Consider the following 24570-nt stretch of genomic DNA (forward strand, 5'->3'; position numbering starts at 1 on the left):
GTATTGTATTCGGTAGGCTACTCAACACGAATTTATTCGTGTCCATAGGCACGAATTTCCTTCCTTTTTTCGTGTCACTCAGCACGACTTTCAATCTAATGTATTTCAATTGGACGTATTTTTCGTGCTTGCACCACGTTTTTCTTTCGAGAGCACAGTATTGTTTTTTCTCAATTGTTATTATTTTGCAGACTTTAAGGGCTACATTACACAACATTTAATCAGGTGGTTTTAATCATCTCTGTATTGTATTCGGTAGGTTACTCAAAAACAAATTGATTCGTGTCTATGGGCACGAATTTCCTTCTTTTTTTCGTGTCACTCAGCACGACTTTCAATCTAATGTATTTCAATGGGGCGTATGCACCACGTCTTTCTTTCGAGAGCACACTATTGTTTTTTTCTCAAATGTTTGGCTATTCCTTTTGCAAACTTTAAGGGCTACATTACTCAACATTTAATCAGGAGATTTTAATCCTCGTTGTATTGTATTCGGTACGCTACTCAGCACAAATTGATTCGTGTCCATAGGCACGAATTTCCTTCCTTTTTTCGTGTCACTCAGCACGACTTTCAATCTAATGTATTTCAATGGGACATATTTTTCGTGCTTGCACCACGTTTTTCTTTCGAGAGCACAGTAGGCTATAGTTTTTTCTCAATTGTTATTAATTTTGCAGACTTTAAGGGCTACATTACACAACATTTAATCAGGTGATTTTAATTCTCGTTTTTATTACTTTATATTCGGTATAGGCTACTCAACATGAATCTATTGATTCGTGTCCCTAGGCACGAATTTCCTTCTTTTTTTCGTGTCACTCAGCACGACTTTCAATCTAATGTATTTCAAAGGGACGTATTTTTCGTGCCTGCACCACGTCTTTCTTTGCAACATGGTCTCACCCCTATTCGTCACATAGGCTCAGCATAGGCTATGCCGTTTGGTCATTTCCCCCTCACGTCCAAAGCCGACGTTGAGGGTACCCCCTATTCGTCACTTGACAACGGAGAGGGTCGTCCGATAGATTTGAGTGCAAATCACTCATCTTTGAATTTTGAACTTTTATTATTTTCCTAAACCTAACTCTTTTTCCTCTCTTTTTATATAATTTTGGGCTACATTAAAATTACATAATTACAAGACGGTATATTTTCTATTTGCTTAAAACATTCCTTCATTTAGGTGGGATATTTTATAATTTTCGATCACATATTGTGGTAATTTCCCCCTCACGTCCATAAGCCGACGTTGAGGGTAGCTAGCTGAAACCCTTTTCTAAATCGGTAATATCACGATTTTTCCTCTTTTTTATATTATTGTGGACTACATTAAAACGACATAATTGCAGGACTGCATATTTGCTGTAGGCTTAAAACATGCCTTAATTTATTGTGGGATATTTTATAATTGTCGATGTTATTTCAAATTGCAATGGCTTATAGTGAGCCTACTTTTCTTTTTTTTCTGCGCCCCAAAAAAGAAAAAAGAAAAAAAGAATAGCCTACTTTTATAGAACTTTCATCTCAATACTGTTTATGCAGTTGTAATAAATTAATTATATAGCCTACTGCAGAAATGTTTATATTACTTTATATGGACATATCCTTTCGCAAAGAGATGGATGTATTCTGGGAAGTGATATGTGTTTAAATGTAATGGCTACATACTCGTTTTTCCTTCACTTGGACATTTATGCTGACCCCTTTAAAATTGAGCACGGATATAAAATATTAAGACTGTACTTTTAATTATGATTGATATTTTGGCGCAATTTTGTGCAACACGTCACTGTGTGCGACCATCGCAGAAACCATTGCCCAGCGCGATTCCACCACGGTAAGTCGCTTACAACAGTCTAATAAGCAAGATGAATTCATAAGCATTATTTACACGTCCAAAATGAAGAAAATTACGAGTTAAAAAAAAAAAAAACATGTTCTAAGCCTAGATATATAGCTGTAGATGTATATATACAAAATAAAATTATGAGTAACGTTAGCCTATTTCCACATAAAAAAAACATGTTGTGATATATATATCATGTCCACATGATGTAGTCCACATATATTTTGGACGTGTAACTGCTTATTGAGAATTTATTGGGGGAATAGTAATTGGGGACATTTAGATGATGTGATTTTCTCTCGATCATCGTGGTTCACACTCAACGTCACTGTAATGTGTTAGTAATAACAATATTATCACTTGGTCTAACGTTATACTGCACATAACGCTGCCTTTATGGCGAACCCCAGGCACATGTTACGCGCCTTTAAAAAAAAATGTTAACTTACGCGACTTTTAACAGTAGCACAGGAAATAGAAACAACGTGAATCTGTATTTATTTATCCTAAGCATTTACAAGAAAATGGGAATCACTCACTATTAGGGTACACTTTTTAAATCTTATATCAACAACACTACATAATTAACATTTTCTGTTGTTCTCCATGCAGATCCTGTCAAACATATCACCTGTCGAACCTATCCGAACCTGATTTTCAAAACCCAAAGGCACTTTTAAGAGCCAACCTCTATCTCTTCATTATTTTCTATATCTTACATCCTCTCTTTCATCCTCAATCTTTATCTATCTCACAGTCTTTATCTATTGCTCTTTCTTTCCTCCCTGTCTGTCTTTGTCTAGCACTACTTGTCTGTCTTACCCATCTTTGTCAGTCTGTCTGTTTGTATCTGACTGTCTGTCTGTCTGTCTGTATCTGACTGTCTGTCTGTATCTGACTGTCTGTCTGTATCTGACTGCATTGCAATGGCCACCAAGCATAAACTTGATTCAAAGGATCCCCACTACCAAGAGGGGAGACGCATGGCTCTGGAGCTGAAACATGAACACATTCTAGCTGAAGCCAAGGTTAGAGTTTTTGTACACCTCAATCATTTTATAAAAACAAACATAAATTAAAGTAAAACGTGATGAGGAATATGTAAGAATGATGAGTGCAGAAGATTTTATACAGGTATATTGCATGATGCATCCTGCCATGTTCTGTGACGTGTTAATAAGGGAATATAATAATAATAATAGTAGTATATGCAGTTCCATCCCTCTGAGTTACAGAGACTTGGAGAATCTATTCCAAGGCTCATTTAAGCTGTTCAACACCTTACTAACACACTATGTTGTGTTTTCCTTTCACAAGTTACCTGCCTTTTGGTTACCGTACTTTTATCAACATCAGTCTTACAAGAAATATTCACTCCAATACACAGAGAGCAGCTGATGAGAGGAAACGTGTACGAGACCCTCCACACACCTCTAAAAGGGACTCTGTAGGACGTGGTAAGCCGAGGGGGAGGCGAGGAGGGCGACGCCATGCCTCCGCTACAGGTTATATCTGAATTATTTGACATTTGTAGGAGGAATTTACAATGATAATGTTGGACCAACTCAAATTAGAACACTGTAATTGTTTATTGAGAGTTTAAGATATTCAAATAACTAAAAAAACATTAGTGACACTATTGTAGAAGACACTACCAAGTACTTAACAAAAATATGTCTGATTTCATAAATTGTTTAGTATATAGTTTGAAAAGAAGAACAAGAATAGAGTGTGATAGCCTAACTTGTTCTTATTCTTCTATGTGCTGTTTTACAGCCACATACCCCACGGTTGAGGGCTCCCTGTCATCCAGTGTGGAGGTTCCACTTACTGCAATCTCAACAAAACTAAATCCTCAAGGGGAATTTGGTAATTCACAGTGATTAATTTAAGCTTGCACAGTATAAAAAAAGTGTTCATTCTAATACTGATCAGTTGACTTTTAATTGTTCCTTATCTAAATTATCCCTTACCGCTTTATTTTTGGATTTTCTTTACAGAAAAAAATATGGAGAGGCTCTCTGATATTTTGGCGTCATGTCCTTCTGCTGCTCAGCCTCAAAGTAGCTCTGCATCATCATGGTCTTTTCGGCAGCAGAAAGCCTCTGAGCGCTGGAAAGAAGCAAGACCATACCACCTAAAATGCCTTATTTCAATAGAGGCTGTTGGTCATCCCCTGTGTTGCCTTTGCAACGAGCCTGCTGTTATTAGGTTGGTTTTCATTAATATCAAACTTCAATTACCCAGGGTAGGTTTGCAGAGTGCCCTGCTTTATAGGCTAAGATGCATGTCTTTTGGGATGGGAGAAGACTTAGATACCCAGATGAAAAACACATTAATGAGAAAAGTACATCTAGGACCTTCTTGCTGTGAGGTGACAGTGCTAAACACTGAGGCACTATGCAATCCTATACAATAAAATCAAACCTAGTAAAAGGTAAATAGCTTAAATAGAGTGTACAGTACTTTATATGAGTTATTCATATAACATATAATAATGTATTATATTATAATATTAATTTTATATATATAATTTTCTCCTTAGGTGCAGGGAGTGTCTTCCTGAGGAGTGGTTCTGTGGGGACTGTGATGTATTGCATCACAAAAAACATCCACTCCACAACAGGGAATGCATGATTCGTGGTTTTTTTGAAGCCATTCCTCCGACCACATGCATCATTAAAGGGGAGGATGGATATTGCACCCATGAGCAAGGTACGTTCTCACGAAAGCTTTAATTTTGCTGTTCAATGTGTGTCTGCAGACAGTTACAGATAATCTAAATGATTGGTTTTCCTTCTTTTTGCCAGCTTGCATTTTGCCAACTGTGAAGGTGCCAGACTGCTCCTGTGGAGGCACAAACTTCACTGTGTTACCAGGCAAACCAGTGATTTTAATTACCATCAATGGTAAAAAAAATAAAATAAAAATATATATATATATATATATTGTAGATGTGATGTTTTTCACACTATTGTGCTGTGGCATTGTGCTTACAATTGCAGAAGTGACAGAAATATGGAATAGCACATGGTAATGTTATTAACTGAAACAAAGACAGATGTTTTTTTTTTTTTTTTTGTCCTAGCATCTTTCCAGCATGATGTCCAATCAACACAGCAGTGTGGAATTTAGTGAATTTGAAAATATAAATGTGGGATTATAGGAACTTGCGCAATGTCTCTTAACCATTCACAATGTGCATAATGAACTAAGTGTTGTAAAATTAAGTATGTGGTAAATGTGTATTATATTTTTAATTATTTTTTTTTGTTCCAAGGGCGTTTTGACTTGCATCAGCCATTGTATGAATGTCAAACATGCCAGCAGCAGTGGACCCCTGACTTTAAAGACCTCCTAAGAAGTGGATATTGGCCAGCCTCCGTCACCAATTCCACACTTTATACACTGGACCTCTTGAGCTCCTTTCAGGAACTCAAGATCATCTCTCCGGGATTCTCCAGACAAGCCTTCGCAAAGCTGCTGGAACATCGCACTAAGTGTGGAGGAAGAGTAAGTGTAAATGTTATTACCATTTTATAAAAAAAATTCCATAAGCAGACAATATCAAAATACTATTTCATTCTATATATTTTCCAGTCTGGATCTATCAACGGCGATGCACTGCAGCGTAGCTTCTTAGAGCTTTCGTATGCATCATTTGAGGAAGACCAGCTCTGCTGTAGTGCTCCTTTCACCTGCCCAGCCTGCACACCAGAAATGTTGGCTGTTTCAGCAGATGGAAACAGAAAGCTATATCGCTTTCGCCGAAACGGAAGGTGATCTTTCTTCCAGTCTTTTTATTGATTTATTTTCTTACTTCATATATTTCATGAATGGATTTTCTATTTTTCTTTCTTCCTCAGCTCTGATGATCCTGGCTTTTTTGAGGGGCTCTTTGTGGCTGAAGACAGCGCGGTGTCTAGATTTGTCGACACCATACAGAAAGCAGTGAAAAATGCAAGTTGACAAAATAGTTGTTACAATAATAAACGTAACCCCCACTTCAATTACTCCTGCATATCAATTACAAAATCAAAATGCCATATATTGAATGACACCATTGCTTTTATTTGATTTGTCGTGTTTGTTTTGTGTTTCATAGACACAGGGAAGAGGCACATGTGGGGACTCCCAGTGGACAGCAGCGAGGGAAACTTCAAGGAGGGCTTCAAAATTGGATGAAGAGGGGATGGAGGTTGCTGTGTGTCGCCATGGGTTCCTTTTGAAAGCCCTTAATATGTACAGGGGGGAGATATTTGCCTACCCTCTGTACCTTCAGAAGGAGCTCATGCCAGCCAAGGCACAATTCTTCGCAATGGACGTGGCATGCAAATACTGGCCATACCTGGAGAAAGTTGCTAGTGTCCTTCCTGCTCTTCAGGAACTGACCACTATGAAACCCTTTCTCAGTGTAATGCATGCTCGAGCCCATGCTACTAAGTGTGAGGTGTGTATAATATTTTGGCATCTTATGTACATTTGTAATATTTACAAGCACATTAATAATATTAAATATAAGTTAAGCTACACTATGTTATCTTGTGTTTTTGCATAACCATTTCTTGCATGGAATGTAATGCCCTTTGATGCAAATTGTGGTTTGTGATATTGGGCTATATAAATAAAATTAAATTGAATTTCTTCCACCCTTTACTAACAGATTAATTGGAGTGGCAGGAACCAGGAAGGAGCAGGGACTACCGCTGGTGAGGAGGTGGAGCAAGTGAACAGCTACCTCTCACGTTGTGCCCTGACGACCAAATATATGTCCAAAGCAGGTGACCGGAGTTTGCAATATTCTTGTAAAAAATTTTTAGATTGATCATCATAACCTCATTATTTGCTTTCAACAGCACGGGTGGACATGCTTACGTTGCATGCAATGGGGTGGAACGAGAAAAAAAATATCTCTTTACATCAGGCACTTTCCACAAGATATGTGAAGGTAAGTCTCATATTAATTGTTTTGTGTGTCCTTTTGTTGTGTTTACTTGGCCTGTTGTTAATCAAGTTTTAATCCTTATTATTGTATAACACTGTTCATCAGACTTGTCAGAGACTCCATGATGAGACTGCAAGGCTAGCTGACCTAAAAACAGAGCTAGATTGCACAGATGAAGTGGTGTCACAGTGGCTATCTGATGTAAAGGAATGGGCAGCTGGTGGTAAGCATGACCAGATAAAAGAAACAACAAACATCCCTTTCTACAATCTAAATTTTATGTTTGATATTAAAGAGCAGCAAAAAATAGTAGGTTGATCATCATCTAATGTGATGCCACATTTATGATGTCAGGTTTATTAGTATATTCCAGTTTCCTGCAGGAAGTGCACATACAAAGTTTAAATAAGTTTGATTAAAAGGTTTTACATGAAATTCAAGCAGAGAAACGGTTCTGTGTTGTTTTAACAGTGAATTTGCTTTCGTTATATCTTCTACAGAGACACCTGATACATCTCGTGCCAGTCAAGGCACCACACACAGAGGACTTCAGCAGTCAATTGAGGGGCTCTACCTTAGTGTGAGGCACCGGAAGCGAACCCTCTACCGTCAGAATGGTATAACTATATAATATAATATAATAGGTTGATAAGTTCAGGCTACTGTATGCATCCTACTCCACCAACATGGAATTAGCAAATAAGTGTAGTAGCACAGTTCAGCTCAATCGTTGAATTCTGTTCTTTAAATGACCAGTCTGTAGGATTTAGTGGTAGGAATTAGTGGCATCTATCAGTGAGGTTTGACGATTGCAACCAGCTTCCCTCACCTCTATCTTTCCAAGCTACGGTAGCCGACGAGAAAATGTGAGAGGTACTATCTAGTGTTTGTTTGTCCGTTGTGGGCTACTGTAGGAACATGGAGGTGCAACATAGAGGCCTCCGTGGAAGGGGAACGTATTTAGATAAAAAACTGCCAATTCTAAATTAATTAATGCACAATTATTATTTTCAGGCAATCATGAAAATCATGCAAATAGATTCCCCCCTAAATGTTACACCTTGGACAATTTGTTTCCCATGTCAGTCTACATTATAATTTTCACATACTGTATTTCATTATGTTTTCAATAACTGCAGCTTTGCTTTTCAATTTTTTGGTGCTATAATTTTTTTATTGTTGAAGAGTTCTGTCAAAAACCTCTGCCTCTGTACTTCATGTCTTTCTAGACAGCAGCAAGTTTCGCCATCGCCTTCGAAGGAAGCTGGCAGAAGACAAAAAACTCCTTCTTCAGGAGATACAGAAATACAATGATCTTGTACTAGAATCGGCAACAAACATTGACGTAGCTGTGGTGGAGCATTCCCTAACTGGAGAGAGTACTGTGTCTCAAATATGGCCGTGGGAGGTTCATGGCAGTGGTATGTCTGTTTGTAGATGCTTCACAGGAATTTATTTACAGTTCTGCTTTATAGAGTATACTGAACTAAGGCATGCATGTTACATATTGAGTGTTGTAATATTAATTTAGTTTAATGGTGTATTTTCAGTTTTCTTATGTATCGATTTGATTAAAAAAAAGTCAATGTTTGCAGTGATTATGCAAGATTGTCTCATGGATACATGTAACTGTTATTGATTCTTAGCAAATATTTCGATCAAGAAACGAGTGCACGACCAAGTGATGTTAACAAGGCGACTGCATGAGGAAACAAGCGTTTTGGTGTTGGAGATGGCACAACACTGCACGTGGTTGCAGAGCCTGGCAATGGTTCTCAAGAACAAGTTGGCTGAGGAGGGTAAGTTTAATTAAAACCCTGTCCATCTAATGTGTTTAAAAAAAACATACAAAAAAACACATCAGTCACAGAACTTGGATGGAGTAGAACGGTTATGGCTCTCTTTGCCGTGGTCCTTTGGGATATACATAAAATGGGGATTACAATTGTTACTGTAGCTATGGTAACAAGTCAGTAAGGTTGTAAAGATTGATGCTTGAAAGATGTGCAGATATGTTGTATTATGGCTGTTACTTGAAAGCGTAAATGAACAAAAGAATTTTGACCATTGTAATTTGTGTCCTGATATGTTACATGGGGTTAGCATAACATCAAGATTAATCTTATTATTATTTCCTCCAGTCAACATAGAAAACCTTGATGGTCAGGAACTAACACAATGTGTTACTTCAGCATAACTGTAGTGAAGAAGAAAACTGTTAACTTAAAACAGCTATCAGACATGGGCACAAAACGCTTATATGCTGCTTTGGGCCTCCCTCCATAAAGTCATCTCAGTGAGCCGTCATGTTGCCTCAAGTCGTTTTATACAGAAGCTAGCCTGGTCCCATGTCAGCGATACACATAAAAATGGCAACCATCCTGCTATGTAGATTTTAATAGGTTAGTTCTTTGGCCTTATTGAATAATCTTAACATAGTTTGTCTTTAATGTAATCTCTTTTGTATTTTGAGACGTAGACAAGGGAAATGAGGGACTTTGCTGTCTCTTAAGAAGAAGACTGTCAGAGGTGTCAGAAAGGTTCCAAGTGGTCCTCCAACAGTATAAGACTGCCTTAGGTCCTGAGGCCTCTGTCCTTCTACATGTTGAAGAGGAAGATCAAAGTGGCCTCAGTAGTCCAGACACCAGTGAGGATGAAGAGGAAAACACAATTTAGGTCATTTATTTATTTATTAATATGTATGTTTGTTAGTTTTTGGAATAACCCCCTAATACTGTTATTCTTAGTAATTTATTTGTGTATTTTATTTATGCTAAAACAGCTGAAATTCAGCCTCTTATTATTGTTTTCTGTATTTCCCCAGATGGAAGCTGAACGAAGGACTGTGTTGAAGGAAATGGACTTGCCCTATATCTGTGTATTATTAGTATGCTGATTTACCTCATCAAAATCTGTGTGCATTATATCTTGTTGAAAATTCAAACTGTAGGTGCGTCCCAATTCGCATACTATCCATCCTAAATAGCATTCGAAAATAGAATTAGTACGTCCCAAATCGTTGAAATGAGTGTTCCAAATATACCCGGATGGTCTACTATTTCCGGTCAGAATCCGAAGTGCAGATCGATGCACACTATAACGGCTAATATTGCCCACAACCCATCGCGCGTTGGACGAGGATTCGGTTAGAACTACAAACACGAGTGAAAAGTGTTAAAAAACTACAGACATGGAGGACGCGTGAATCCAGCGGTTATGTAGAGAGGTTTAGATAAAGGGGTTAGAGTGATTAATTATCAGTATCTAACCTGACGAAAATGTATTTATTCAGTGTTGTCTACATTATATTGCATCTGCAGATGCATTGTGGACTTTTGTAAAGATACGTTTTAGCCATTAACTTTTACATCATTATATTCAAATTGCAAACACATGAGGAGAGTCTCCGCATGAAAGACCCACGACTGGCAGATCAACGTGCAACTACATTTCTCTCCGAAACGGTAGAAAATAAAATTAGATTGAATGGAGAATTTTAACAAGATGATTGACAGGGCAGTTAACGGTGACATGATGCACGCGACAGATCTGTCCATTAAGATGACAAAGTAGTATGTCCCAAAGCTAGTATGTCCTAAATTTAGTAAGCACATTGCACAGTTCAATGAAGATGCACAAACCTACCAGTATAGGTGCACCAATCTTAGCCAAAAATGTCAACTTAGCATGTATGATATTACCAGATGTAATTACTGGGCTCACATGATATTTGGGTAGTGTATTCATACTCTTTTAAGAGAGACTCCCCTTGATTGTGGTGACCCTGTGACCTTTCCTTTTGCACCAACATCAGGCCAAACTTTTGACTTGCATACAACAAATGTTATGAACCAATTTTTGTATTTTGCTGAGCAATGAATCATGTCATTTTTGTTGACCTCATGACATTCCCTGTAGCACAACCATTAGACCAGAATGTAAAATTTGACATTGTATTTGATATTGTCTAATTGTGCAGATTGCCATGAAATCTTGTAAGCACATGATGACTTTGGTGACCTCATGACCATTCCTTTATCATCACATTTAGGCCATGATGTAAAAACTCATTCTTGATTACTTGCATTTCTCCACATTTACTTATTCTGCGGTGCAGCAGCAGTGTCTGTGTCTGTCTATGTCATTTTTTTTTTCAGAGGCTGCCTATGGATCGCTATTTGATTGAGTGTATTATACTGTAGGATATAACTGTTGTGTAATTTTATATTACTGCACAGATGCATTATAGTATGTAACAGAAAAATACACTGTTTTTTTGTTATGATTATTCTTTATTGTATATTATTACAGATGACTTGATTCTCTTTTCTGCTGGAGCTTTTCAAGTGAACTTAACCTCACAGTCCAGTGTTTTTTAAATACAGCCTTATGGCTTGTTTGACAAATATGCATTTGGTGTATTTTCAGTAGTATTGTTGTAAAAGACAAGAAATAAAGTATTTCCAAAGATGAGCATTTTATGTTTTTTTCTTTTTCATCCATTATTATTGAAAAATAAGATTTTATATTTTTATGGTTGATAAAAGTCAATAGCTGGAGAAAAAAAACATCACGTATTTATATGTGGAATTTTTTTTAATTTAACATCACACTGCATTATTAATTCATTACTTTAATGCATGTCTTTTTACTTATTTTCAAACCAACCTGGCTTGTAATTAAACAAGATCGATCTAGTATAATAAGTAATGTGTATCTAAGGTGTGTTAAGGCATGTTACAGTTTTACTCGATTGCTGAAACACTAACCCTAACCCTAAAATTTCAAAACCATAACACCATTCATCAAAAAGCACACCCTTTTCCCCAAACTATAAACACTATTCCCCAGTTTTGACACATGAGTAAGATTTCTTGAACTTTCACTGCAAAACTTTACACACATATCCCTTCATTTATCATTGCCGTACACAATGTTGTAATTTAGAAAGCACTAGCATTCAGCACAGCTTCAGCTCAATTAGCACACAATCACCCAGGAGGAAACACAAAGAGTCAAAACTGGTCACACAGCAATCGAGAACCTTCAATATATCGATGAAAGGGATAAGATGAGAGGGGGAGGAGAAGGGGGAGGGCAAAAAGACAAGCAGTCTCAGATGAGATTTGTGCCTTTTTAGTTGACCATGTTCTTGTCCATGGTAGGCTATGACTAAGGAGGCTGGGCGACGAGTACAGCCAAACTTGAGAGTCACTTCACCGTCGCTTCCATTACAGTTTTTCTCAATTGTTTACACACAAATACTGGTACTTGAGACACAATGAGCACAACATGTAACGCATTCACGAACCCCCTGAACCAATTCTGCGAAACTACAAGGACAATTCCTGCTTTACACTCAAATTGCAGTTCTAAAACCATTTTCAAAACACTACACACAATTCTCTGCTTATGGCACAATTTTCATGCAGAAAATCTCTTGTTTTCACAAGGAACACACTGCCATTCAAATATGCACACTGACTCTTCATATGGGCAAACACCCGTCACACAGTTTTACAATTAACAATCAGAGCTTTAGCATAAAAGAGCAACAGGTCAGCTCTTCAATGGGGCAATGGATGCCAACATTTTTTACTGTAAATGTACACAGGCAATTCTTCTGTTGTTTTGTATGTAGACAACTCTATGTACAACTTTTTAATTGGTTGGGATGTACACTGTGTACATTGTTTTTGTGGGAACAATAAAATGTATTTGTTACCGTGTATTTGTGTGTTCTGAGTATAAAAACAATATTCTCAGATATTTTACAACATTTATGTATGTACTGTCTGTAGTAAGTGTAACACTGAACAAGAAAATACCTAAGTCATTATGATGGATGGAGAAGAAGTGTTTTCCATTCATCATAGTGTTTTACACTGAACACATCAGTGTTCAACTGGTTCTTATAAATGTCTATTCATATGATGGTTTGTGTGTGTCATTTGAAAACAAAATACCATTTTGAGAAGAAATAACATTGTTTTGAATGTAAAGTTTCATTTTGCAGGAGAATTGAGGGGTTTTGCCCATTGTGTGTGTGTTTTTTGATTTGTGTGTAGAGTTCTGAGAATATGAGGCATGCTTTCAGAAAATGTGTGTAAACAATCAAGAAAAACTGTATCAGAAACTTCAGGGAGGAAAAAAGGTACAGTAGGGGTCAGACTGCTCTCTACTGTAACTTTTGAGTGCTGTACTCTGTGCTGTGACTACACATACTGTACATGTATGGTGGCTGTTGCACTATACTACTTTAATGAAAAGAAATGCATCAAATTGCCTCACATACAGATATATGCTTCCATTTTATAAAAAGGATGCATTATCAGTGCTTCTAATTTTGTAGGACACGATGGATTGGAAGAAGTCTGCCTGCACATTTCATTTCATGCGTCCCAGGGGATTTTACCCCCAATGACTGGTTAGGACCAAAGATGGGATGCTGGAGCAGAATCATCTTTATTGGTGTTATTTGGTGTATTGTTTTGTATTAAGGAATGAAAAAAAAAAAATTTTTGTTGTGTTTGAATTTTTGAATTTTTGAATTTTTGTTGTGTTCATCATGTGAAAACGTTTTTGAAGGAGAGAACCACAACCAACATCGCTTGCGTATTACCGCATTAGTTTTTGTAGTATTGGTTTGCATGTAGCCTATCTCACCAGTGTGTATTGTAGAGTGTGTTTGTTTTTGAGATTCTACATGGCTCCTAAAAAAACTACAGTTTGTGTATATAGTGATAGTAATGATCAAAATAAAAAAAAATCGCTAGGATCTCAGGTCATTAAGTATATTTAACTGATATTGTAGTTGTAGGACAACCATCAGGGCCATCTCCAATGTACGCTATTTATAAACTACAATTCCCACAAGAGACGCGCCATAGAACTTCTTACAAAGTGTACAAATCAGCCACCATACTTGTAGTTCTTCTGGTTTCCCGACCAGGGTTATAAAAATGTGTCTTTACTATTATATATATCAAGAAACATACATTATACAGCCAAAACATACATTATGCTGCATTTAGATGATCAGGGTGAAACAAAATCGCCAGGATTTAACATCTGTGGTTTTAGCTGGTAGGCTATAGGCTGTAGCCTACAGTAGAAATGAATTCGAGTTTGTCGGCGGGAGTTTAGTCCTTCAAAGAGCGACCTTTAATTTTTTATTATTATTATTTAATTATGGCCTCCACGTGTTTGTTTTGCCCCCTGCCCTGATGAATGTAATAAACTGCTGTGTATAAATATGTCAGCATTAGGAGACAAAATGTGCGATATACTGTCCAGATCAAGACCTTCACAATAAATCAATATTTGTCTTTTAACTAGTGACAAAAACTGTTCTATTCTAGAAGCTAAAATCATGGTGATCCATGTATCTTTATAATTAAATCAGTGTGTGTGTGTGTGTGTGAGAGAGAGAGAGAGAGAGAGAGAGAGAGAGAGAGAGAGAGAGAGAGAGAGAGAGAGAGAGAGAGATCACGTGTGTGAGAGAGATCAAAGTGTGACAGATGGAACTGGTACTTCAGCCAACAAGCGGCTCCGCACAGTTCTATGCTTTATCTTTTGAAATATATAAAACCATTTATTTTATTTGGATTAAATATGCATGTTTTTTTCATCAGATTTACCAATTGTTATAATTTGTTTGTGCTGGTCAATTATGAACAATAGATAAAACTGAACTGCAAGCAAAAACTTGGGGCCGAGGGGTCACTGTTTCAAATATTTGAGGGGCTCCTCCCCAAACAAATGTAACCTCACTCCAATTTTTTTATAAAACTTGAAGGCCCTGATTAAATTATATATAGGCTACATTTTCATTTAAAAAGAATCCACTTGTAAAGTTAAACAAATTCCACATATAAATATACTCAATGAAGGTTGTTTCTTTTGTCTCAACCACATCATCATATTGTTTTGAATTTGATGTATGGAAAAGTAAAAACAAAAATTATCATCTTTTGCAAGTGTTATCATAGTGTATTTGTGGTCTTTCACAAAAATATAAGTGAAAATACACCAAATGCTTATGTATTGCTTTATTACTCACAAGAGGCTTAAAGGGTGATCAAACAAATTTATTGACAAGGTGCATGACAAGTAGAAACTATATAGTCTTTGGCAATTGGAACACATCGAAACATCGTTCTTTTAAAGGTGTACTGTAGAGAAATGCATGATATGAAGAGGGATATCCCCTACATGGAGCCGACACTGGTGGTGGTGAAGGGGTGAGTAGCAATGCTGAGATCTGGATGAATGTGGAGCTCTTCTCCTGATGAGCACAGCGGAGGGACCTATGACACGATTGGCTCAAGAGGGTTGAGAAGAAAATACATTTGGTTTAAGACGTAAAACGCCCAGTCAGCTGATGAGTTTGGAGTAGAAGAGAGTGAGAGAGAATGTAAAAGATATAAAGTAATGAGTGAGTATAAAGAAGGTCAGTCTTATTTGTTGAACTTCATATTTAAGCTTCATGTCAAACAAGCCATAAGGCTGTATTTCTTAACAGTGCACAGTGAGGTTAAGTGAACTTTGAAAAGCACAGACAACAGAACATGAAATCAAGTTACGCGTCAACTGTAATAAAATAAAAGTGCAATGTATAATCATGAAATATGAAAACATGCTTTTGAATAACATCTGAAGAAGAAAATTCAGTTGGATTAAGTACATTTCTAGTACAGCCCTCTCGAGATTAAACTCCAGGTCACATTCTTGGAGATTTTCACCTTTTCATTACTACAGAAAGATGAGATACGACTTCAAATGCAAAACAGAAACAATTGAATAAATACGCTGAAACCAAAATGGAGTTCAAAACATACATTTTATTTATTTTCATTATTTCGGAGAGAATCCTTTGGCTGCCAGGACTGGGCCCACTGCTCACCACTAAAAACAGAAGGGAATTTTTAGGGAATAACAGTTTAATTTTCCATCTATGAAGGACCACCACCTTCATGCATGCATTAATGGTGGTGGTCCTTCATAGATGGAAAATGAAACTGTTATAGTTCTGTAATGATGTGTGCTTTACACTTGTTATAATGCTTGTTTAATCTGAAACAGAACGGATTAATAGAAAAAGTATTGTAGCCAACCCCCCTATCTCTAATTCATAAAGCAGAAGAACAGAGAAATACTTACCATACTGGACAGGGCTCCCAGTCAACCAACATTTCTGCTTTGCCCTATCAAGAAAAATAAATAAATAATTCCATTCTTAGCATAAGGCTATTATGTCTGGTTATAGGCACTGAGTTTCATTGATACAATGGGTCATTATTTTCAGTAGACACTCCTTTCTAAACTGTAATTCAAAAAAGACCAAACACATAAAAAGCATCTACCTAACAATTATGGTATGTATACTGTAATATGTATTTGCCAACTCACAAGGAAGTTTCTAAATCCTATATTGCACTCTGCATACTGCCTACACTCTGCAGTTCCTTTATGACTGTCTAACCTTTCTCACTCTTTCTCTTACTACACTCCTGATGGGGAAAGCCTCTAGGCGAGTGTGGTAGGAGCAATCTGTGAACAAAAACACGTTTCAAATACTTATTAGTTAGTTTAGGAACAAAATAAACACAACTATGAAGACTTACAACTATGAATCACTTTGTGATTTTCTAGGCTGATATGGCTAGGAACTATACTCTCATTCCTGCGTAATAATCAAGAAACTTTGCTGCCGTACCATGAGTCCAGCAGACGTAATGATATGACGCAGCGCCTGAAAATAGTCCCCAGCTCGGTAGACTAGGGTCGACCATTTTCAGGCGCTGCTACATATTACTGTATTTTGACTGTACAACTATGGGGGAGTTGTAAAATGAGCCTATTTCCAAAAAAAGTGGAGTATCCCTTTAAGTAGGGAGCAGACTTGCAAGGATGACAACAAGTGATGTTTATCACTAATCAAAACATGTACCATGGAACCAAATCACTAATTTCCAATGTGGTATGCTTGCTTGAATAACCATACTACTGCTAAGCCACAGCTCACAACTGAGAATACTCCACTGCTGCTGCTTCTACTACTACAATGCATTTTGGTCAAATTAGACTAATTAAGCCTGTTGGATTTTATAGGTTGTCAATTGTACTAATCTCACTATTACTATTATGTACTACTATTATTATTATTATTATTATTATTACTATTCTATATCTATTATGAATAATCATGGTTATGTGTGCTACGCTGGACTAGCTGGACTGGTCAAGACATTTACATATTGTTGCCCTGTTGCGGGTCGCTAAGTCGCTTTGGATAAAAGCTTTTGCTAAATGATTAAATAAATAAATAAAATTTTGACTAATTGTCTGTTTTAAGTAGTTAAAAAAAAGCAATGGAACTATAGCAAATAAACCGGGGTAAAAGTTGCAATGTATAGCAAAGTATCAATCATTGCATTTACATGCAATGCACTTACTCTTTTGTGACCTTTTCCTTTCCGGCATATGCCTTGGTCCCCCTGTGAGAAAAAACAAAAAACAAAAAAACACATTTACATTAATTAGACAAAATGCACTTTGTAATGTCTTTTCAACATAAATATGTGTCCCTGACTCCCTGGTGTGTCTAGAGAGTAGAGACCCCTGAAATATGGAAAAAGACCATCCTCTATTTCAGTTAATGTGTCTGCAAACACGCTGTTTATATTTGGCTCCACATTTTACATGACATGCAGGCTGAGGCTCATTAGAATAGTAATCATAGTAGGCTTATAGAATACTCCATCTAAAACGACTCGTTTCAGACAGGGTCTGCATAAAGGACCAGTTCAAGATAAATAAGGATTTTTTTTTAAGGATAATGCAAAGCTACTCTAGTGGACTATCAGAACAAAAATATAGAACTGGAAATTAGCATAATAGGTCCCCTTTAAATTCTATTTGCGTAATTCATTTATTTACTTAAAGGGTTAGTTCACCCAAATATGAAAATTCTGTCAGTAATTACTCACCCTCATGTTGTTCTTCCAACCCCGTAAGACCTTCGTTCATCTTCGGATCACAAATTAAGATATTTTTGATTAAATCTGAGAGCTGGATCACATTTCCATAGGCTACTAAGGGATTGAAACTTGCTGGCCCAGAAAATGTATTAAAGAGATTGTTAATATAGTCCAAGTGACTCCAGTTGCTCAATCTTAAAGGAGTCATAACCTGTAATTTTCACTTTTCCACGAGAATCAATGTATGTTATGATTGCCTAACGATTATACACTGGCCGGGAAGCCGATATTTAAAAGTGAAGCGTTTGTTTACCCCAGGATTCATCAACCAGCAAGCGTGCACGCGCACTCAAATACGAGATTTTAATTTCAGCCCCGACTTGACGTCATGACGGGGCAGGATATACCATATATGGACACCGCAGACCTATGCCGCGGGAAGCCTGCCCTGCCCCTTACCCCCTCATATTCAATTCAGTCGCGAAAGATGCAGAAACGTAGTGCACACGTGAGTTGCTCTGTTGTTGACTGCCAGAATCAACATGTAAATGTGTTTTCTCTACCAAGAACGGACCTAGCTATCAGGGACCAGTGGATTAAATTCATTTTTAATGACGCGGTTCCTACAACCCTTCCCACTGGCTTAACGTTTGGTGTCTGTGCTAACTAAACATTTTACGCCGGAATCCTTCACAAATTTGGGGCAATATCAGGCGAAGTTGGCATCGAAGCTCGGGAAAAAGGGGCCATTTTCAACAATCAGAGACTTGCCTGCAATTGAAACGGTAAAGGCCCGTTCACACCAAGCACGATAACTATAAAGATAACGATAAAGATAACTATATATGTGTCCACACCAGCGACCGATAACGGACTTTTTATTCTAAGCACGCGCGCGCCCGGATGATCCAGATCCATTTTAAATGCGCGAGACCTTTAAATTAGAATGGATTCTGATTGGCTGTCAGTGTTTTATCGTTCGACAGCTGGAAAAAAATCGTTCTGAAAGTGATCCCTATGATATCGTTCCTCATATCTTTATCGTTATAGTTGTGGTGTGAACTCTGTTATTCTTTAATATGGAGAACGATTTTTAGAATTATATCTTTATCGTTATCTTTATAGTTATCATCCTTGGTGTGAACGGGCCTTAAGACTGTGTTTTTATTGCTCTACTGTGTGTAACAAACAGCAGCTAACTGCTAATGTGGCTATTGTATGCTAGCGGGAGTATTAGCTTCGAGGTAAACATGAATGTTGGAACAACATGAGGGAGAGTAATTACTGACAGAATTTTCATTTTTGGGTGAACTAACCCTTTAAGAGAATCTGCTTGACTAATGAGCTATGGTAACAGTTATCAGAACCACCAATAATTACCCAACAAACATTATTTACATACCTGACTTTTTCTTTTTGCGACTTGCAACTGTGCCCCTGGCTGACCCTGTGAAGACAGCAATGGGTTTGGAGAAAGAAAATTACTCATATACCAAATAAATCTTTAACTTATTATTTAAAATACTGAAAGACCACAACGTCGCACAAGTGTGGCAGTACATGTATTAATAGGTGTAAAGTACATGTAGTCTTATTGCGATTGAATTAAGGTTGCTCCATTTACTCCACGTGTTTCACTTTCTCGCTTATGTCCATCCTGTTTGTGATAATCCTAATTTGTTTCAACAAGAGCTGATCCTTCGCTGACTTGATCAAGGAACGCAAGGGGTGGGAAAATGGTGGTGTGGTTGTGAGCATGAAATGTGCTCATCAAATTTCATAGCAATCTGATAAATTGAGATATGTTGCCTTCAAGTTTAGTGTGCATGGGACACTGACATTCCCAATTATTTTGAATATTCAAATTATCCTAATATCTTTAATCTTTAATTTTGGCCAAGTAATTTCAGCATTCGATTAGTAGCATTTTTTTTTACTTTTAGATTTATAATAGACTCACAAAATTCCTTCCAAAAGCCCTAGTACAGAATCGGATAGACCATCTAATTATGTAATATCAGATCAACTTTTCTAGCAGATTATCCATGGAAAATGAGAACCTTGTGAGTTTTAATTTATCAACCAGCAAAAAAGTTATAGCATGGTGTGTTTGAGTTCATTTCCCCTACTTGACATCATGCATCCTGCATTGTGACTATTTCACATGCACACATTGCAATGTCGATGCTGAAAAGAGCCCTAACCTGCATCAAGCTCTATGGGGGAAATAAACTGGAAGTCAAGTAAATTCAAGGTAACCCATTGGTCAAACACTTTAGGCCTTTACAAATATAAACTGTAACTCTTTAAATTTGTTCTAATTACCTTGCCCCTCCATTGGGCTCGTCTGCTCCACCTGCCCCTCCACAGGGCTCGTCTGCTCCACCTGCCCCTCCACAGGGCTCGTCTGCTCCACCTGCCCCTCCACAGGGCTCGTCTGCTCCACCTGCCCCTCCACAGGGCTCGTCTGCTCCACCTGCCCCTCCACGGGGCTCGTCTGCTCCACCTGCCCCTCCACGGGGCTCGCCTGCTCCACCTGCCCCTCCACGGGGCTCGCCTGCTCCACCTGCCCCTCCACGGGGCTCGCCTGCTCCACCTGCCCCTCCACGGGGCTCGCCTGCTCCACCTGCCCCTCCACGGGGCTCGCCTGCTCCACCTGCCCCTCCACGGGGCTCGCCTGATCCACCTGCCCCTCCACGGGGCTCGCCTGCTCACCTTCTTCCGGTTGCTTGTTCTCCAATGGGTCACAGGGTGTGAGATGCAGCGTAATCAGCTGATCATCATTGCCACTGGAATCCTGGGTCCAACCTGTGCAAGTTAAACAAGTGTTGTGTTTTGCTTATTTAAAACATAGAGGTTAACCATAAGCTTGATCTGTACCTGTTTTAAGTTTTAATCTGTTTGAATCATATAGGCCTAGTCCAAATTTTGCCCAACCAGATTTGAAGGCACTTTTGATTGCAGGAGAACTATTGAGTGTCAACTGGATGTATTAGATATCTGCAATATATTTGATTGATTTCCAATGACTATAACCAATACAATATATCTTTAAGTCGGGAAAATAAAACCCAAACTGCTCATAATATCTATTCAAAAAATGACAAGTATAATGTTTGTTTACAGTCTGGGTTATGCCTCAAAGTTAGTAGCAGTGTAAGTTTTTGGTGTATCCAGCCAACATTTGATTGTTTTCTTTTTCTTTGTGTTATTTCTGGTAATGCTCTACATTTTAGCGCCGTCCTTGATATTGTTTTATTGTATATATATATATATATATATATATATATATATATATATATATATATATATATATATATATATATATATATATATATATATATATATATATATATATATATATACATTTAATTCATTGACCCAGTAACCAAAACGTGTCTTTGCGAATTTCATGTGTTCAATTAGTATGTCCAGATTTTTGTGATTTACAAAAAATTAAGCTCAATGTTAAATCTCCTTTAAGATAATAAAATCTTTTGCGCTCTCAACACAAATTGTGAACTGTGACTTTAAGATACAGTGCATGCATCTCACCTTCACAAAGGTATTCATAAAATGAACCTATCTTCTGAAGGTAGTCCTGGGCATAGGCGGAGAGGGTGCAGCGAGGGGTTAATATTTCACACTTCATTTCTTTTTTTTTGGTCTCCTTTCCAAGAAGCAGAACTGGCTTGTATCCAATGGCATGGAGTTTCTCAAGCTGCAATGACAACATTGTGTATTTTTGCTGTTTAATGAAATAGAAAAACAACATAAAAAATAACTAGGAATATTAATTATTAAGAAAATATAACATTATTAATGACAGCATCCAGGTTACTGCCATTCAGGATTTTTAACCTAATAGTGAGTTTTGCTTTTGTAAAACCAAGTATGTGCAAACAGGAAGGCTCATACAGTAGAAGCAAAAAAAACAAATATATATAGAAAATAAGGTTAAAATATAACTTTTTGTAATATTAGGAGCTTGGGTTTTGCACCTACGTTGATAAGATTATGTAGCCATTGTGCAACTGGACAATGACAATCTAAAGATTTATTTTAAAAAGGCAGAACCTTAGTGATAACATGACCAAATGGGTGAATGCTGCACATATTTACAGTAGACACGTGCACATTGTTGTTTTGAGTAGTACAGTATGAATGCAGTTCATTTGTTATTTCTCATCCACTCGATAAGAAAGTTTGATTATTATATTGCAATTCTGTCACAATACATGCCTGTATTTGTTATGAACTCAAGAATTCCTGAGTATCAATTATATTTGCTGTGTGTTCAAATTTTGCTCTGGTAGATCATTAAGGTCTGTGATGTGTTATGGTGAAGATGTGTTTACTTTAGGGTATTAGCCTACCACTAAAATAAAAACTAAAAATCACAATTACATCTACCTTCAAATTTGATAGTTAAATTGTACTTTTAAATTAGTTCTGATGACACAGGGAGGACAAAGTATCATTAGAAAAAAATAATTTAACTTTATCTATATTGGCAAAAAATACTGTCTTTCTGACCTTGCGCTGGCATGCTCACTTAATAACAAATGGTACCACTGAATGTACTTCCTAGATGATCTGGAAAGTTTAATGTCATGTATGAAATTGTACGTACCAGGATATTGGCTTCATCCTTGATGGATGCAATGTTGTGGTTTTTCTTACGACCAACCACCCATTCATCTCGCTTCTCATCAAACCTCTGAAGCTTCTTCTTGAGGCGCTGCTTCTGAGGTTGCTCCTTTTTACAGTGTGAACAGACCTTTTGTGCACAAAATAAAATGCCCTGACAAAAAGGGCAGTTCTTTTTTGTAGACCCCCCCGGCATTATAACAGTCAGATACAGACAGACAGACAGACAGACAGACAGACAAAGATGGATAAGAGACAAGTAGACAAAGACAGACAGAGAGAAAAGAACGAGCAATAGATAAAGACTGTGAGATAGATGGAGAGAGAAATATAGATATTGAGAACAGAGAGAATGTGAGATATAGAAAATAAAGAAGAGATTGAGGTTGGCTCTTAAAAGTGCCTTTGGGTTTTGAAATCAGGTGTGGCTATAGGTTCGGACAGGTGATGTGTTTGACAGGATCTGCATGGAGAACAACAGAAAATGTTGATTATGTAGTGTTTATGTACCCTATTAATGACCCTAATAGTGAGTGATTCCCATTTTCTTATAAATACTTAAAATAAATAAATACAGATTCACGTTGCTCCTATTTCCTGTGCGCGTAATTTTTTTTTAAAGGCGCGCGCGCGTAACATGTGCCTGGGGTTCGACATCCCAGATTAAAAGGCAGCGTTATGTGCAGTATAAGTTTAGACCAAGTGATAATATTGTTATTACTGACACATTACAGTGACACTGTGGGTGAACCACGATGATCGAGAGAAAATTACATATTTTAGATAACTAACGTTAGAGTTAGCATGTTGAAGTTGGCTATCCATTTAGCAAGCCTAATTTCACAGGATTTTTTTCTGATAATGAGCAAACCTTGGACGGGCTTTAATTCGTTGCCCTAACGTGTAAATCATGTGAATCTAATATGGCAAATGCATCAATTATTTATAGCAAAACGTGATCGTTACGTACGAATGAGCCTAGCAACTTACCTGGAAAGTGGTTTGAGCGCAATGAGAAATCACTGAAGAAATCACCCAATTACAGGGCGGGCTGGCTCCGTCTCCATAGCAACGGAAGCTGATGATCATGGGTAATACTGGAAACAAATAAAACTGATGGCCATAACACATAGTATTGTTGAATTATCAAGCACACTTTCGCGTGTGTGTTGAAAAAAGATGAGGATATCATTAAAAGAGAATCGGTGGCGGGTCCTCAGTTTTATCTGTCGTCATCCATAGTAACGGTCGATAAGGCTCGTGGGAAATGTAGTTACTGTTAGATTTGACACGCCAAACCGATGGAAAACCGGTATTTTTCAGCAAAGAAACAGGAATATTTAGAAGCAATAGCCGTAACTCAACTTTGCACTCGCATTCAGGAATAATATACATATTTTTTTAATGTAAGGAAGCACTGACGATGGTTTACAATGTTGAGTAGCCTACCGATTATAATTTAAAAAGCAATAAAACAAGGATTAAAATCTCCTGATTAAATGATGGGCAAAGTAGCCCCTAAAGTTTTCTAAATGAATCACAAAAAAAAATAAAAATAACAATACTGTGTTTTGAAAGAAAAACGTGGTGCAGGCACGAAAAAGACGTCCCATTGAAATACATTAGATTGAAAGTCGTGCTGAGTGACACGAAAAAAGGAAGGAAATTCGTGCCCATGGACACGAATCAATTTGTGTTGAGTAGCCTATACCGAATATAAAGTAATAAAAACGAGGATTGAAATCACCTGATTAAATGTTGAGTAATGTAGCCCTTAAAGTCTGCAAAATTAATAACAATTGAGAAAAAACAATAGCCTACCGTGCTCTCGAAAAAAAACGTGGTGCAGGCACGAAAAATACGTCCCATTGAAATACATTAGATTGAAAGTCGTGCTGAGTGACACGAAAAAAAGAAGGAAATTCGTGCCTATGAACACGAATCAATAGATTCATGTTGAGTAGCCTATACCGAATATAAAGCAATAAAAACGAGGATTAAAATCACCTGATTAAATGTTGTGTAATGTAGCCCTTAAAGTCTGCAAAATTAATAACAATTGAGAAAAAACAATACGGTGCTCTCGAAAAAAAAACGTGGTGCAGGCACGAAAAATACGTCCCATTGAAATACATTGGATTGAA

At 37.4% G+C, this 24570-nt stretch overlaps 2 protein-coding genes across 4 annotated transcripts; one reads left to right on the forward strand and one right to left on the reverse strand.

The window, feature by feature from the left end:
* Positions 1-370: 370 nt before the first annotated feature.
* On the forward strand, positions 371-11267 carry LOC308686388 (uncharacterized protein). Of its 2 annotated transcripts, none has more exons than XM_081394811.1 (18): positions 371-2877; positions 3237-3354; positions 3626-3718; positions 3850-4060; positions 4395-4564; positions 4660-4758; positions 5130-5362; positions 5450-5628; positions 5716-5809; positions 5955-6299; positions 6513-6630; positions 6706-6797; positions 6900-7017; positions 7295-7411; positions 8024-8215; positions 8441-8593; positions 9268-9470; positions 9619-11267. In XM_081394811.1, exons 1-17 carry the CDS (start codon positions 2776-2778, stop codon positions 9468-9470), a joined length of 2637 nt encoding a protein of 878 aa, XP_081250937.1. In that variant the 5' UTR covers positions 371-2775; the 3' UTR covers positions 9619-11267. The 2 variants fall into 2 exon arrangements, with proteins under 2 accessions (XP_081250937.1, XP_081250938.1); XM_081394812.1 differs by having other exon boundaries at positions 9274-9470.
* Positions 11268-15512: 4245 nt separating this feature from the next.
* Positions 15513-24101, reverse strand: LOC308686387 (uncharacterized protein). Of its 2 annotated transcripts, XM_081394809.1 has the most exons (9): positions 23417-24101; positions 22410-22889; positions 21332-21497; positions 20102-20584; positions 19179-19223; positions 17252-17293; positions 16279-16346; positions 15957-16000; positions 15513-15701 (listed from the first exon to the last, which is right to left on the reverse strand). In XM_081394809.1, the coding sequence occupies exons 2-9, from the start codon at positions 22620-22622 to the stop codon at positions 15638-15640; spliced, it is 1125 nt and encodes a 374-aa protein (XP_081250935.1). In that variant the 5' UTR covers positions 22623-22889; positions 23417-24101; the 3' UTR covers positions 15513-15637. The 2 variants fall into 2 exon arrangements, with proteins under 2 accessions (XP_081250935.1, XP_081250936.1); XM_081394810.1 differs by lacking the exon at positions 16279-16346 and having other exon boundaries at positions 15619-15701.
* Positions 24102-24570: the final 469 nt, after the last annotated feature.

The sequence above is a fragment of the Scardinius erythrophthalmus genome (assembly GCF_964197995.2).
Source record: "Scardinius erythrophthalmus genome assembly, contig: HAP1_SCAFFOLD_228, whole genome shotgun sequence".
NCBI classification, from domain to species: Eukaryota; Metazoa; Chordata; class Actinopteri; order Cypriniformes; family Leuciscidae; genus Scardinius; species Scardinius erythrophthalmus.